General features: G+C 42.3%; 1 protein-coding gene across 7 annotated transcripts; it reads right to left on the reverse strand.

Annotated features, from left to right (window-relative positions):
• Positions 1–1791: 1791 nt before the first annotated feature.
• Positions 1792–11821, reverse strand: CCNJ (cyclin J). 7 transcript variants are annotated; one of them, XM_062000979.1, is made up of 6 exons: positions 11790–11821; positions 11373–11473; positions 9294–9504; positions 6611–6910; positions 6360–6519; positions 1792–4934 (listed from the first exon to the last, which is right to left on the reverse strand). In XM_062000979.1, exons 2-6 carry the CDS (start codon positions 11439–11441, stop codon positions 4529–4531), a joined length of 1146 nt encoding a protein of 381 aa, XP_061856963.1. In that variant the 5' UTR covers positions 11442–11473; positions 11790–11821; the 3' UTR covers positions 1792–4528. The 7 variants fall into 7 exon arrangements, with proteins under 7 accessions (XP_061856963.1, XP_061856965.1, XP_061856968.1 ...); XM_062000981.1 differs by lacking the exon at positions 11790–11821 and adding an exon at positions 11004–11081 and having other exon boundaries at positions 11373–11437; XM_062000984.1 differs by lacking the exon at positions 11373–11473 and having other exon boundaries at positions 11790–11811.
• Positions 11822–12802: the final 981 nt, after the last annotated feature.

Raw genomic sequence — 12802 nt, forward strand, 5'->3', positions numbered from 1 at the left:
ACTGAATCTCAGGTTTGTGGTTTTAATACCTGTAAGTCTTCCTCAAGTTCCCTTCTCTTGGTAGGACTGGCAGCAGAAGCCCACATCCTGGGTTGCACTGAGAATTTTTAAAAGCTGGACCTATTTTCTATATTGTTACTCTTTAATTATTCAGTTATAAATTGGGGTTTTTTTGGAATGTTTAGTAGCAAATGCTTTCCTTTGTCAGAATGTACATCTTGTTTATTGAAGTTTCAGAAATTCATTACATGAAAAACATGTAAACTTCAGAAATGTGTGTGCTTGTGCCACAACTTCTGAAATATTGCAATGGCGACTAAAAATAACACTGTGTATTTTGTTATTGCTGCTTTACTTGATGTTTTAAAAAATTGCTGTTGACAGACATAGTAAGACTAACTGGGCACTTGTGTTCAGTCAGATAAAGCCTTATCTACTCCAGGGACTTTCATTCCCGTGAACATTCAGAATGTAGAGCTAATAAATTATTGAAGGCTGATACTACAGTGCTTTCTGGCTTATATATTCCTAACAGCAGTATTACAGTTGGAAAAAAACCCTTTATTGCTGCCGCTGTGTTAAGTCACCAACATTTTAGCTTAAAAGATTAGAGTTTAATTTGAAATGCTGGAAGAATATAAATATCCTCATATTTAATGTAGATAATGAATCTGGCTCAGGGGAAGCAGGGATAAAGCTTTTCTTATGTACAAACACAAAGCCTCAGGCATGCAACTGAAAATCTGAACTTGAGACTTGTACTGAAATATTGAAGTGAAAAGTAGCTGGCAATCGGTATAGTTGTTAGAGACTCATTAAGGTCATGACCAGTTCCTATTTTGTAATTACTGTAAAAAATATGAAAACTTGAGATTTCAAGGAGACAGTCTGGACAGACTTGTCACGCTGCTCTGCAGGCAAGGATGTAACTCTCCAAAGTATTCCTGTCAGAGGCATGCCACCACCAGCCTGAAGCACTGCTCCCCTGCTGTAGTGGGACAGTACAGCTTCCTCTCCCTGTCTCCAAGCCCTCAAAGAAGAGTTTTTCACAATCACAAGTTTATTCCTAAATTGATTGGTGCAAGCTAAGAGTGACCTCAGAATTTAATTTTCTCCCTTCATTTTTGAGGCGCTCGCCCTCCTGCCATGACCTTGTTACAAGGCTGAAGTGTGCATGTTAGTAGGAAGAACTAGAATTTTTGAGTAAGCAATTGTCCAATTCTAAGCAGATAAAAATACTTCTGCTAGGATGCTAACATGATGTTATGCTGCCTTTTGCCTGATTGAACTTTCACCCCTTCTATAAATAACCTAAGTGCATGTAGCTCTTGCTACGCTGTTCCTAAATCTCCTTTTTTTCTATTTCTATTTGAAGTGCAAGAGTGCCACTATCATTTTTTTTCTTACAAAATGAGAACACAATCAATTTACCCCTTGCTCTTGAACTACTACAGTTCTTTTGTTCTTGACTTCTTTGTTGCACCTATGCACTTAGACACTGTTGAAGTGTACAACATTTAGCATGTGCTACGGGTCCACTTAGTTTTGAAGCCCCTTCCTGCATTATTTCCTTCCTGGTTGTTTTGGTTTTTTAATTGTAAAGTCAGAGTGTTCTTGAAGCTTAGTATAATGTTACAGAAAGGAGGGAAGAGAAAGAAGAAAGTCTTCATATCTTCAGTCCATCCATAGGGATAAGTTTACATGAGGGTCAGTTTACATATTTTAAAAGAACCACACACACACACAAGAGCACAATACACACTGGAGCCTTCTTACTCAAAACTAGTTTTATTTTAAAAAATAAGTTGAATGCATAGCACTCACAAAGATTCCATTGTTTTGGACATTTTGCATTTAGGAGCACCATTCTTATTTATGCCATAAAAATCACATTTTGGTTCTAATAGTAAGAACAGTGTATTTTTAATGTACACTGGTAAAGCCCTTTTAAATAACATATTGAAACTGTTAGTGTACATTTTCTCTGTAGTCATTCTGCAGCTGTAGTGTCAGAAAAAACCCTCAAACTAAGTAATAAATTAAAAACAAACAGCATGTAGTGAATCTTTTTAGAGTTGACCTAACATCTTAAAATAGTAAAATAAAAGATACCCTAGTAAATGTAAATTTGCAGTATTAACTAACTGAATAAGCCCCCCGCCCATCATAATTCCAGTGTTAAGTATTAGTTAAATTTTATATATCATATGCCTATGGGATAAATTTACTAAATACCCCAAAAAAGAAGAGCCTATACTGCTGTGTCACAAATAAAGATGACAATTTAACTGATTTAAAGATTTTACAGAAAAAAAACCAAAACAAAACCCCGCTACAGGCATCTGCTGTTATTTCAAGTCATGGTCTATTACAAGACTGTACATTCATAGCATCAGAGGTAGTTAGAGCACTGAGGACTTAGATATAGAATTGCAAAAAAACCCAAAACAAACTGTCAGAAAGACGTTCATTTCCCTCTTAAACGGGTAACAATAAGAAGTATGGGGTCTTACGAGGTGGAAAGTCTCTACTTAACACTACTCTCAGACATGGGGAAATCCTCATTGTGAGATGAAGAGAGGAGGGGGAAAAAAAAAAAACACAACCCAAAACAACTTGCACTTTATTTAAGAATGGACCACACTATGCCTATTTCCAAGTTGATTCTCTATCAAAAACCAGAGGGTCATCTCCTTCATTCACCCTCCTATCCCCCTTGACTTGCACATATATGGTACAAAAGTCCACAACAACCAAAAAAACAACAAACCAAGAAAAACTGGATTTCTTCTCCTCAACAATAAATAGGTTTTTATAGCATATTACCACTCAGCCCCAGAAAGAATGAACACAGCTGTCCTTCCTCCTTTCTGAACCTTAAAGTAAGGCCCCCTCTCCTGTGATAATGCCTTCATCTTGCTAATGACAATGTATCTTAATCACCCCTACTTTCAAAACATTCTCTGTAAGATTCTCAACTACTTCAGTGTTATTAGATGGTACACATTTTTAAGTGCTGCCACTAAGACTGGGGAGAAGGTGGTAAAAGAACAAAACAAGAAACCTCTTTTAAGTTCACATACTGTAAAGATACCTTAAAGTAGTAAGAAGGCTGTCATCCATACCTCCTCCTCCCATACTGTAACACAGAAGAAAGTCAGGTATCTTCTCATTTAGAGAAAAAAAAAACCCAAAACTCCTCCATTTATATCTCATACCACCACTTTCATCCATGAGTTGGATGAGTGCAGTTTTCTACCATCAGACTATCCACTCCACAGGAGATAGTGTAATTCCATAAAGTTATGTAATTAGCACCTTGTGATAAAGCAGTTCACTATACAATATATTTTTGATCCACCCGTTTAGAAGAGTAAATCTCTGCCTTTTCTTCATGAACTCCCAAGTAGTAGAAGAAAACGTTGCCCCATGATTACCTGAGAATTGTCCTCCACTGTAAGCCTGACAGAAGCAGATTTCTACAAGTATTTTGCTGTACTGTTTTTGTATGAGTGATACTGTCAGTACAATTGGAGGATGCTTTCTGTTGGTTACTAGTACTTGTGTGTGTGTGTGTGTACACAGAGGAATCACAGCCACCATAGAAGTTCTAATATAAGTTCAGCTGAAACTTTCTCTTTTCTTCAATTACTCAATACCACACTGCTGGGCAGTAGTTCACATGTACATTCTGTGAACACTCACATACCCCTTTGGTACTCTGTATATAGATGCCCTGAAAAGCCACTCCACTTGTATAGTCTCTTCCCTCTCTACTTTCCTCCCTTAAGTTATACACAATGAAGTGTACAACCCAGCAGCACAGAGTGACAAGTAGAACATTCCCTGAGTTAGTATGAAAGAGTTACTTGAAACATAAGAAGGATAGGGAGGAGAAACAAAAGGAAAACCATAGTGTCTATCCTGTGAGGTACAAAACTTTTAAAGTAGCCCAAAAAACAGTTAAATGTCTTAGCCTAAACATCCAACACAAGTGCTGAAAAAGGGGCAAGAGTATGGAATTAGCTAGATGAGATTTGTTTCTTCCTGGGGTCCCCATGCATCTGGAGAAGTCTGACATTCAATGGATTCTTAAGTTTCAGGAAATTTGAAGTGAGTGTTAATACTGTACAGTGGTATTACATAAATGTCTTCAACATAATACTGCATATCTCCTTCATTAAAAGGTAAGTCTGTAATTAGTTAGTCCACAGCTATTGTTCTTTTGAGTAGCATTTCAAAGATGTGTGTTAGAAGCACAGAGTATTCTGAGTGCCAGAGTAAAAACTTATTACCCCCAGCTATGCACATTCTTTTTAAAGGGTGTTCTGTGTGCTTATTTTTTTGCAGTCTGTACTTGAGCTATGGTACTGGTTGCCATTCCAGCTGCTTTTTTTTTCTGGAAAGACATTTTTTATTCAATTTGTTACCCTCAAACTTAGTTGAGGCTTAACAAAGAAACAAAACAATTCTCCCTCAACACCATTTCCTGCCCCAAACAAATGGGCACAAAACTCTTTTGTACTTATCACCTCTCAAAGCAGGGAGTAATACAGGAGTATCGTCCGTTCACTTGGTAACTCCGGTTGTAGGAGACACTTACACATGGCTTCACTTCTAGCGGGACGGCGAGGGACATTGCAGCACCAGTCTGTACGTGGCCTCGAGCCTGAGTGCTAGACTGTAAGGCAGCAGGGCAAGTCTGAAGTGGGTAAGATGCTGTATGATTAGATGATAATACCTGTTGACAGTTTTGCTGCTGTGATGTCTGATGGTGATACTGTAATGAAGACTGATGGGCTTGGAGATACTGTGGTATGTGCTGTTGAGCATTAGCCTGCTGGGGAGCTGGAGTCTGAAATACAGTATGTTGGGCAGACTGAGCATGTTGTCCTTTTTGCTTGTTTGCTTCCTTCACGTCATTATCGTGCGCACTAAAACAAATTGAGAAGACAGAATACATGAAAATAGAGATTAAAATAATTTAAACTCTTTTGGTTTAAGTTTTAAGAGCACTCTAAAAAACAGTGCAATTACCTGAAAGCTTCCAAAACTTTTAAAAAAACCAAAAGCATTTAGGCTACCCTTTAAAATCATCCAAAGCTTAAAATATATCCTGGAGACATAAATTTTAATTTTCAGCCAAATTACCAGAACCTGAAAATAAAACTTACTTACCACTTCTACTTCATTTAACCTGGTTAACAGAATTTAGGGGTTTTAAAGATATGCTGAGGGTTTTTGAAGATCTACATTATATAGTAATTAAAGATTGTATGTATAGTTATCAGGTCTTGTTCTGGGGAGTAAAAATGCCTATTTTTTTTCCTCCCACATTTTTTCCTACCTCACCCAGTTTAGCTCACCTGACTTGCCTTTGATTTACACCTGTCTGAAATGTATTTAGACATACCCTTGCTCAGGTGCCACCTACACACTTCAGGCAAGCCTAAACCAAAGATTTTTGGTACTGCCTATATAGGGCAGATCTCTTGAAGATAGTTGGGGTTCAACCCTTCACCAGTTTTTCCTGCAAGATTGCTAACTTTTTATGGTACACTGCAAAGATGACTGGAAGGCTTTGTGCCCTCCATGTTTGAAAGCAACACTGAAAACACTTCTGCAACAGGACTTGGATCCTTTTGGTACTATTCCTTTCCTTACATCAGTGAAGGCAAGAGGCCACCACAGGTGATAATGTTACACTAATAAGGGAGATAATGATTCTTCCAAATAGGACTATGTTTAGACCTGGGCAAGAGCAGACTTCTGTAGGAGGAAAGCAGTTATGGTGGCGTTATGGTTTTAAGGTTTAGAACAGAAGAACTGATTGTGTAACATTCCCTTCCCTGTAAGGTTCGCTTGGTATTCAGTGGCATTTTCATCATATGTCAGCTGTATCTCTCTACTGTAGTGCAAAAATGGATACAGCAAAAATAGATACAACATCCTGGTCATTTCTTCACTGCAAAGCTGGCTACTCAGTCTGCATGTTTGATTCATAACAGGTTTGGAGCCTGAACTTCCAAGCCAGAGTCTTCATTAAGTAGATGCTCCTGTGCCTATCACTTTTTGCTCTCCGAGCAGACTACAGAGATGAGGAACAAGCTATTTAACAGATCCTCAAAGCATGCAAGAAGGTGTTCAGTGGAAATGCTGAGGTTTGTTTGTTGAGAGAACAAGAAAGAGGTTAGATATGGTAAGGTTTTCTTTTTTGGAAAAAACAAAACAATGGTTAACTAACAATTTTAGCTAAGTGTTTTTAGAATAGAAAATTTGAAACTAAAAATAAATTTACTTAATTGAGCATACCAACAGATGTGGAAATGGGCTTAAAAGAGCTGCTGCTGTTAACTTACATTAATAGTCGCTCAATACATGGCACTAGGAAATCCCAGGAATATGCAGTAAGATGGTGCAGTCGGGTGGGCCACGTTGGTGAGAGACGCAAGATAATCCTTGAAGAAGCTACACAGGCAGTAGCAACTAAAGAAGGGGCATAATTTAAAAATGCATGATCTAGAAAGAAGGAATAAGAAAAAGATTCATTTAAGTTGGACACTGTCTGTCTAGACAACCAAGGAGTCATTACCTGAAATACCTAACGCACCTTGCAGTGATACCTCCAGAAAGTAATCAGCGTATTTTGCCATATATAACTTAGTCTTCTCTAAGCAAACCATTGGCCAGCCATCATGAAGGTCAGTCTCATGGACAGCAATAGAAAGATAATAGTCGACGAAATGAGCAGCAGTTGGGAGGCACAAATTCCACTGAAATGTTTCTAGTAACAACAACTCCATATGAAGCAAATTCTGTTTTGTTAGTACCAAATTCATGTTAGTCATACAACCCAAGCTGTTCAACTGTTCAAGTTTGGGAACGCTGTCTTCCTTTTCTTCAAATTTACCTTCAGATGAACAGAAAGAGGAGGGGGGGGGGGGGGAAAAAAGGTTGAGCACACATGAATTATAAGATGGATTGTATCTCATGTCTGCATTGGTCATATTTCAATTCTACTATGTCAAACAAGTTTGAGACTTTCCTGCAGATGCAAAGCTCAAATGGAAGACGTCATCAGGGACAAAAAGGGCTATGTACTATAAAGGGATAAATTTCAGCACATCATGTCAAACACTGCTTAGGAGCTTGTGCAGTGCCCTGTTTCCTGTCAGTTTTCCTACTCCAGCACAAAGGAGCCAGTTGGCAAGAGCAGAAGTAAACTGTACTAGGACATCACTCGCAGTGCACATACAAGTATTTGTCACAAAATAATTGTATAATGTCAATAATCAATGAAATACCACTGTGATGTGACTCAGTACACAAAAAACCACAGCATTAGGCTTTAATCACTCTCCTTGCCCCACATACCCTTTTTGTTTCTAAAACTCGAGTATAGCTAGAGCTGCAGCCAATGTGCAGCTTTTACTGCCCGTTATGGGAGGTTCAGGTTTAGATTTGATAGCTGGCAAACCAGGCCAGCAGTTCAAACAATGGGATTTCAGTAACATGCATCTGAAAACCCACATTGTCATACACTGTTGTTTCAACTAGAACACTGCCAGTAACTTTAGCTTTCAGGCCTGTATGTTTTTAGCCTGAAGCAAAATAGTGTATGTAGAAAACCCATGAATAAAAGAAACAAGTGTCACATTTCCATACAGTTTGCCATATGGTTGTGCTATTTCAATTTCATTGCACATTCTTTCCAGCTTACACTCTCAATTCAGTACTACATGATATATTGTAAATGCACATTTGTAGAGTTTTGCAGGACTGAATATACTGAAAGTTTGCTTCTTTTCAAGAGTGGAGGTACTTATACAGGACTTAATCCAACAGCAGTCTCAGTCTGTTAGTTTTTGTTTCCCGTACTCTAGTAGTTACAGAAATAAAAGCTTCAGGAGTCACATCATAATTTCTCTTACTACTTCTATAGCCTTATCAGATTTATCACAGTGTGATTTGTCCAACTTATTGCACTGTTGATTAAACTGCTTGTTCAAGCCACAGAGGTCAAAAGTTTAAAATAGCACTCTGGTTTGTGCCTTCTGAACCAATTCATACACTGCTTCTTAGAAGAGAGTACTCCAGGCCTTTGGAGCTATATTTGCAGCTTGTCATGAAATGTGGCAGAGGTGATTTAAAAAAAAAAAAAGTAATTGTCTTCAGAACATGAATTTAATTTGAAAACCTGGCATTAGTTCAAAGTCAATCCATTTTCCTAAATGGATTACACTAGTTTCTGATGCAAGGTTTTTATACTCAGCACCTCATTGTTTGCAAAGAGAAGGTTGCTGGCTGGGGGCATCCAGTCAAAACTTACCCCAAAAGAATCTGAAATAACCTTTTTCTTGTTTTGTTGAATAGCTGTACTGGTGGAGACAGGGGATGCAATGAAAGGAAGCAGTATACTAAAAATAGCCAAAACCTCAGTGCTCTGGTTTTCTAGCAAAGAGGGCCCAGAGCTACAATGCAATATCGCTTATTTAAAAATATGATCAGCAGAAACTGAAACAACAGTTAGTTCTGCTGTCAGGATGTGTTTCTCTGAATCTATTGTTTTAAAGAACAAATGCCAGTAGGTATCCCAGCAACCTACACCCCTGTTTCTTTGGGGAGATCTAAAAGAAGCCCACAAAGGTCAAATGATGGATACATACCACAAGAATCTAACCAAGGTCAGTACAAGCAGCACTCTTCACAATGAGCATTTTTAATTAATTCTTGTCTTCAGAGCACTGTGCATTCACCCATGAATTTCACCAGTCTTATATTTTGCATAGGACAATACAGAATTTATTTACAGCCTTAGCTTCCTTGAAGAACATTGCCATTTATGAAATCTGAAGTATTCCAGAACCACAGCACCATCAGCAGGGTGCAGTGCAGTCTACATCGTGTTTAATTTCTTCCTTTGTCACAGCCACGCAAGTTTCTCATTTCCAGCACTGGATCTACCTATTTTGAGATGTCCTCAGAAAGACAGTCTTTCTAGTCCTACAATACAGCTCTGAAAGTTCACCTTGTAATAATTTGTTTCTAAGCAGAAACATAGAGTTTTTAATTGCAGTTTGTTTTTTCTCCCCTCAGTTTCATCAGCTGCCAACACAAGTCAAAACAAGAGTGTAAAGAAAAGCTCTACCATTGGGCCAAACTGATACACACTTATCTGCCTGTCTTTATAACTACTTTGCTTCCCCTATCTGCTATATTCCATCAAGACACGCCTTATATTTGGCAGTGGAACCTATATTACTGTAGTTAAAAGTTTGGTGCTACATACTTACTTGCTAAAAGTAAACAGGAAAGAGCAACCACATGCAGCTGCTGTATAGATATGTCATAACGATCCATAAAGAGGTCCAACAGATAGACAGCTAGATGTCTTGCAGCAGGACAGAGTCTGAATCGATTGCTCACAATGGCAATCAGATCTGCAAAGTATCTTCTCAGATGTAACTGGGGAGATTGACCTTTGTAGGAGGGCAGCTTCAGCTCCTAGACAGACAGCAGCATATAATTTGATGAAAACCATCATTTAGTTTTAGTTGGTATTAGATTAATACAGGTGACACTCTCAAATTTATCACATAATTTTAAAGGATTTCTCCCCCCTTCCTTCTGTTTCAGCATCCCCTTTCACTGAACAAAATTTATTTGTGGTATTAAAGAACTACGAAATCATTTGGTTCTATACAATGTTAGTACAATTTAAAATTTAAGACCTTTCAACTGGACAACCAGCAAGTGACTTTTGCTTTTACTGTTTCTGTTTTATTACCTCTACTGTAAAGGCTGTACCTGCCAGGAGAAAAACAGCATGGGTAAGCTAGTAGTCCTCAGCTGCTTCAATGCAAAGTCCAATAGTTAACACAGTCCTGTCCTGCCACAGCTCAATCAGACTTTGTACTGAAGTGTTTGCGTGTTCCAATGCTGCCAGATCTCCTGCAGGTGCCTTCAGGAGAAGGGCACTACAGCTAGCTAAGGTAGCAACCTTAGGAAGAGGAATGAAGCATGCATGTGTCAACATTTGTTGCATGCATTTGTTTAAACCTTGACTTAATCTGATCTGATTTGATGTTGCACTGACATGATTACAGCATGCTCTCAGGCATCTAGTTTAGCATAGCTAAACCTCACATGGTCTCAGATTTAGAGGAGAGAAAGAATAGGACACCCCACAAAACAAAAGCCTTACCAACCCTACAGATGAGAAAAATCTGTGGTATGATCTATTTTGAATACAAAATTTGCACTGGTAGAAAGAACGCTCCCCAAGCTCCTGCCTCGTATTTAGTATCTGCTCTTGTATTCAGCAGGACAGCAGTGCTGTCTTCTGTTATCATGAATAAATTTATGAGTTGGATTGTGCAGCCTACTTACTGTAAGTAGGATTTTGCATACAATTAAACTTGCAGCGGGGCAGTCTGATAGCATCAAGTTGGAATGGAGTCACACAAAACTTTCAAAGTTTTAAAGTCAATTCAAAGTTCTGAAACTTGCTGTTGAAGTGAAAAAAAACCCAACCAACAAAACAACGCCTCCTCACCCCTAAGCAAGCTTTAAAATCCGTCTTTAAGCTTTAGAATCCACCTTTCATAACACTTAGTTTTAGCAATGGTAACTTTGGTGGTGAATAAATCCTGTTTTCTTGGGTTCCTCCCCACCCTTGAAAAAGAAAAAAAAGCTCCTTCAGCAGTCACACCTTCAATAAAGATAATCCACTCATCAGGTACCGTCAGGTGTCAAAAGCACATTTTAGTAGACGCACTGTAAACAGACTTTCAGCTCTAGGCAGAAGATGTGTTGTATTATGGAAGTAGCCCCAAAGAGCAACTTAGTCGAAACAACTTCGAAGCAGTATTGCCTAAACATTCGGCTATTCTTACTATACCTAGTTCTTGTTTGTTTGGTTTTTGGTGGGTTTGTTTTTTTGTTTGGTTTGTTTTGTTACAATAGCAAAGCTTTCTGTTGAGTTTAAGCGTGGACCCACTTACACAAGCAAACAGAAAACCAAGCGCACCGTGACCATTTTGCTAAAGGCTGAGAGAGAAGAGTCTGGTCAGTCAAAGTACCTGTCAAGAGTGAGGGCAAACAGCCTGAGAACTGAGGAGCAGACACCGCATTTCTCAGGGTTTAGAAAAGCAAACGCCACGAAATCCCCGCCGGGCCGAGCGGCAGCTGCCTCCCCTGGGCTTCCCACCCCTCTCCGGGCCGCCGCGCCGACTCCCCGCCGCCGGCCCGGCTCCGATTATCAGCGCCCTCACAAAGGCGCCGGCACCGCCAGTCCCCCTCTTCCCCCGCGCAACGGGGCCGGAGCGGGCGGCCTCCCCCTCGCCTCCCCCGGGCTCCCCCCGCTGGGCTACCTTGTAGCGAAGCGCTTGGTGGATGTCGGCAGCCAGCTGTCCTGTCCACCACTGCGCCTCCAGCTCCATCGGCGGGGCGGCGACGGCGCAGCAGCCGGGGCCTGGGCACAGGGGAGGAAGCGGCGCTCGCTGAGCGCGGGTGAGGCGGGACGGGCAACGCCACCCTCGGCCCCTTCCTCGCTCGCCTCCAGTTAAAGGCGTTCAGCTGCCGCCCGCGCCGCGGGGCGCCCCCGGCCCCCCGGCCCAGCTGGCCGCCATGCGGGGCACAACTGAAGCTCGTTAAGCCTCCCCCTCCCGCCGCGGGGCACGGCCGGGAGAAGGGGGTCCGCGGAGGCGCTGGCGGCCGCGGCGCTGGGGGAAGGCGATCGCGCCCCGGCAGAGGCCGGCGGCGCTTTCCCCGCCGACGCCGCCACTCACCCTACGCAGCGGCGCGGCTGGCGGCCGCGGCGGGGCCTGGCCCAGGGCACCTGAGCGCGGCGCGGCGTCCTGAGGGCTCCCCCGCCATCACGCGGCGCCGCCCGCCTCGCCCATTGTTAAAGGGCCGAGCGGGCCGGCGTGTGTACAAAGCCAGGCAGCGCCCGCACGCGGCCGCCCTCCCGCCAATCGCCTGCCGCCTTACAGCACAGCCCGCCTGCCCGGCGCCAATCAAGGCGCGGCACTCACGGGGCACGCCGAGCCCCGCGGCCACACGCGGGCAGGCTTTGGGCCCGTGGGGTTGCCGTAGCCGCCCCGGTAAAGGCCCAGAGAGAAGGGGCGGAGGCGGGGTTGGCTCTTTGCGGGAGGAGCCGGCTGCAGTCAGGGGTGGTGCTGCTGGACGTGACCCCAGGGAGGCAGAGGGGGCTCGGGGGGTTTGCTCTGCAGCGTTTCGCGGGGACCCTGGACGGGCTGTAACCATTACCGTGGGCTGTGGGGTGCCTGGGGCCTTCCGACTGAGTATCTCGGGACTCTGCCCGCCTGGGGCACGGTGCTGCTTGATCCCCCGAGCACCTGATGCCACCTTTCTCACCTTTTTCTTTTTCCACCTGGCTTGTCCCTGTTGTGATTCACTTGCGAGGTTTTTGACACGTGGAGTGATTGTCTCAGGAGCTGTGTCATCTTTACACTTCAGGCATGTTTTCCCCTTAGGGATAAACGGACATACACTTAGGGTGCAAAAGCTAAGGGGCTCAAGTGTTAGAATTATTTTGTGGGTGAGCTTCTGTTCACTGCTAGATAATTTCCAGGGACAATGTTTGTAATAACTGCAACAATCATCTTAAATAGCTTGAGCTATTTACCTGAGTGAAGGGGCCTCTGCGTCCTGACAGATGGCTAGATGAAGGCCCCACATGTGCTTCCGGTTTAGCAGTAAGTGCTGTGCACCTGCTTTGTGTTCAGAAGGCCCTTCTGTGGATGCTTTCCACTTGCTGGTAATCCCCTGCTACAGAGAT

This window comes from Colius striatus, chromosome 8 (genome assembly GCF_028858725.1).
Source record: "Colius striatus isolate bColStr4 chromosome 8, bColStr4.1.hap1, whole genome shotgun sequence".
NCBI classification, from domain to species: domain Eukaryota; kingdom Metazoa; phylum Chordata; class Aves; order Coliiformes; family Coliidae; genus Colius; species Colius striatus.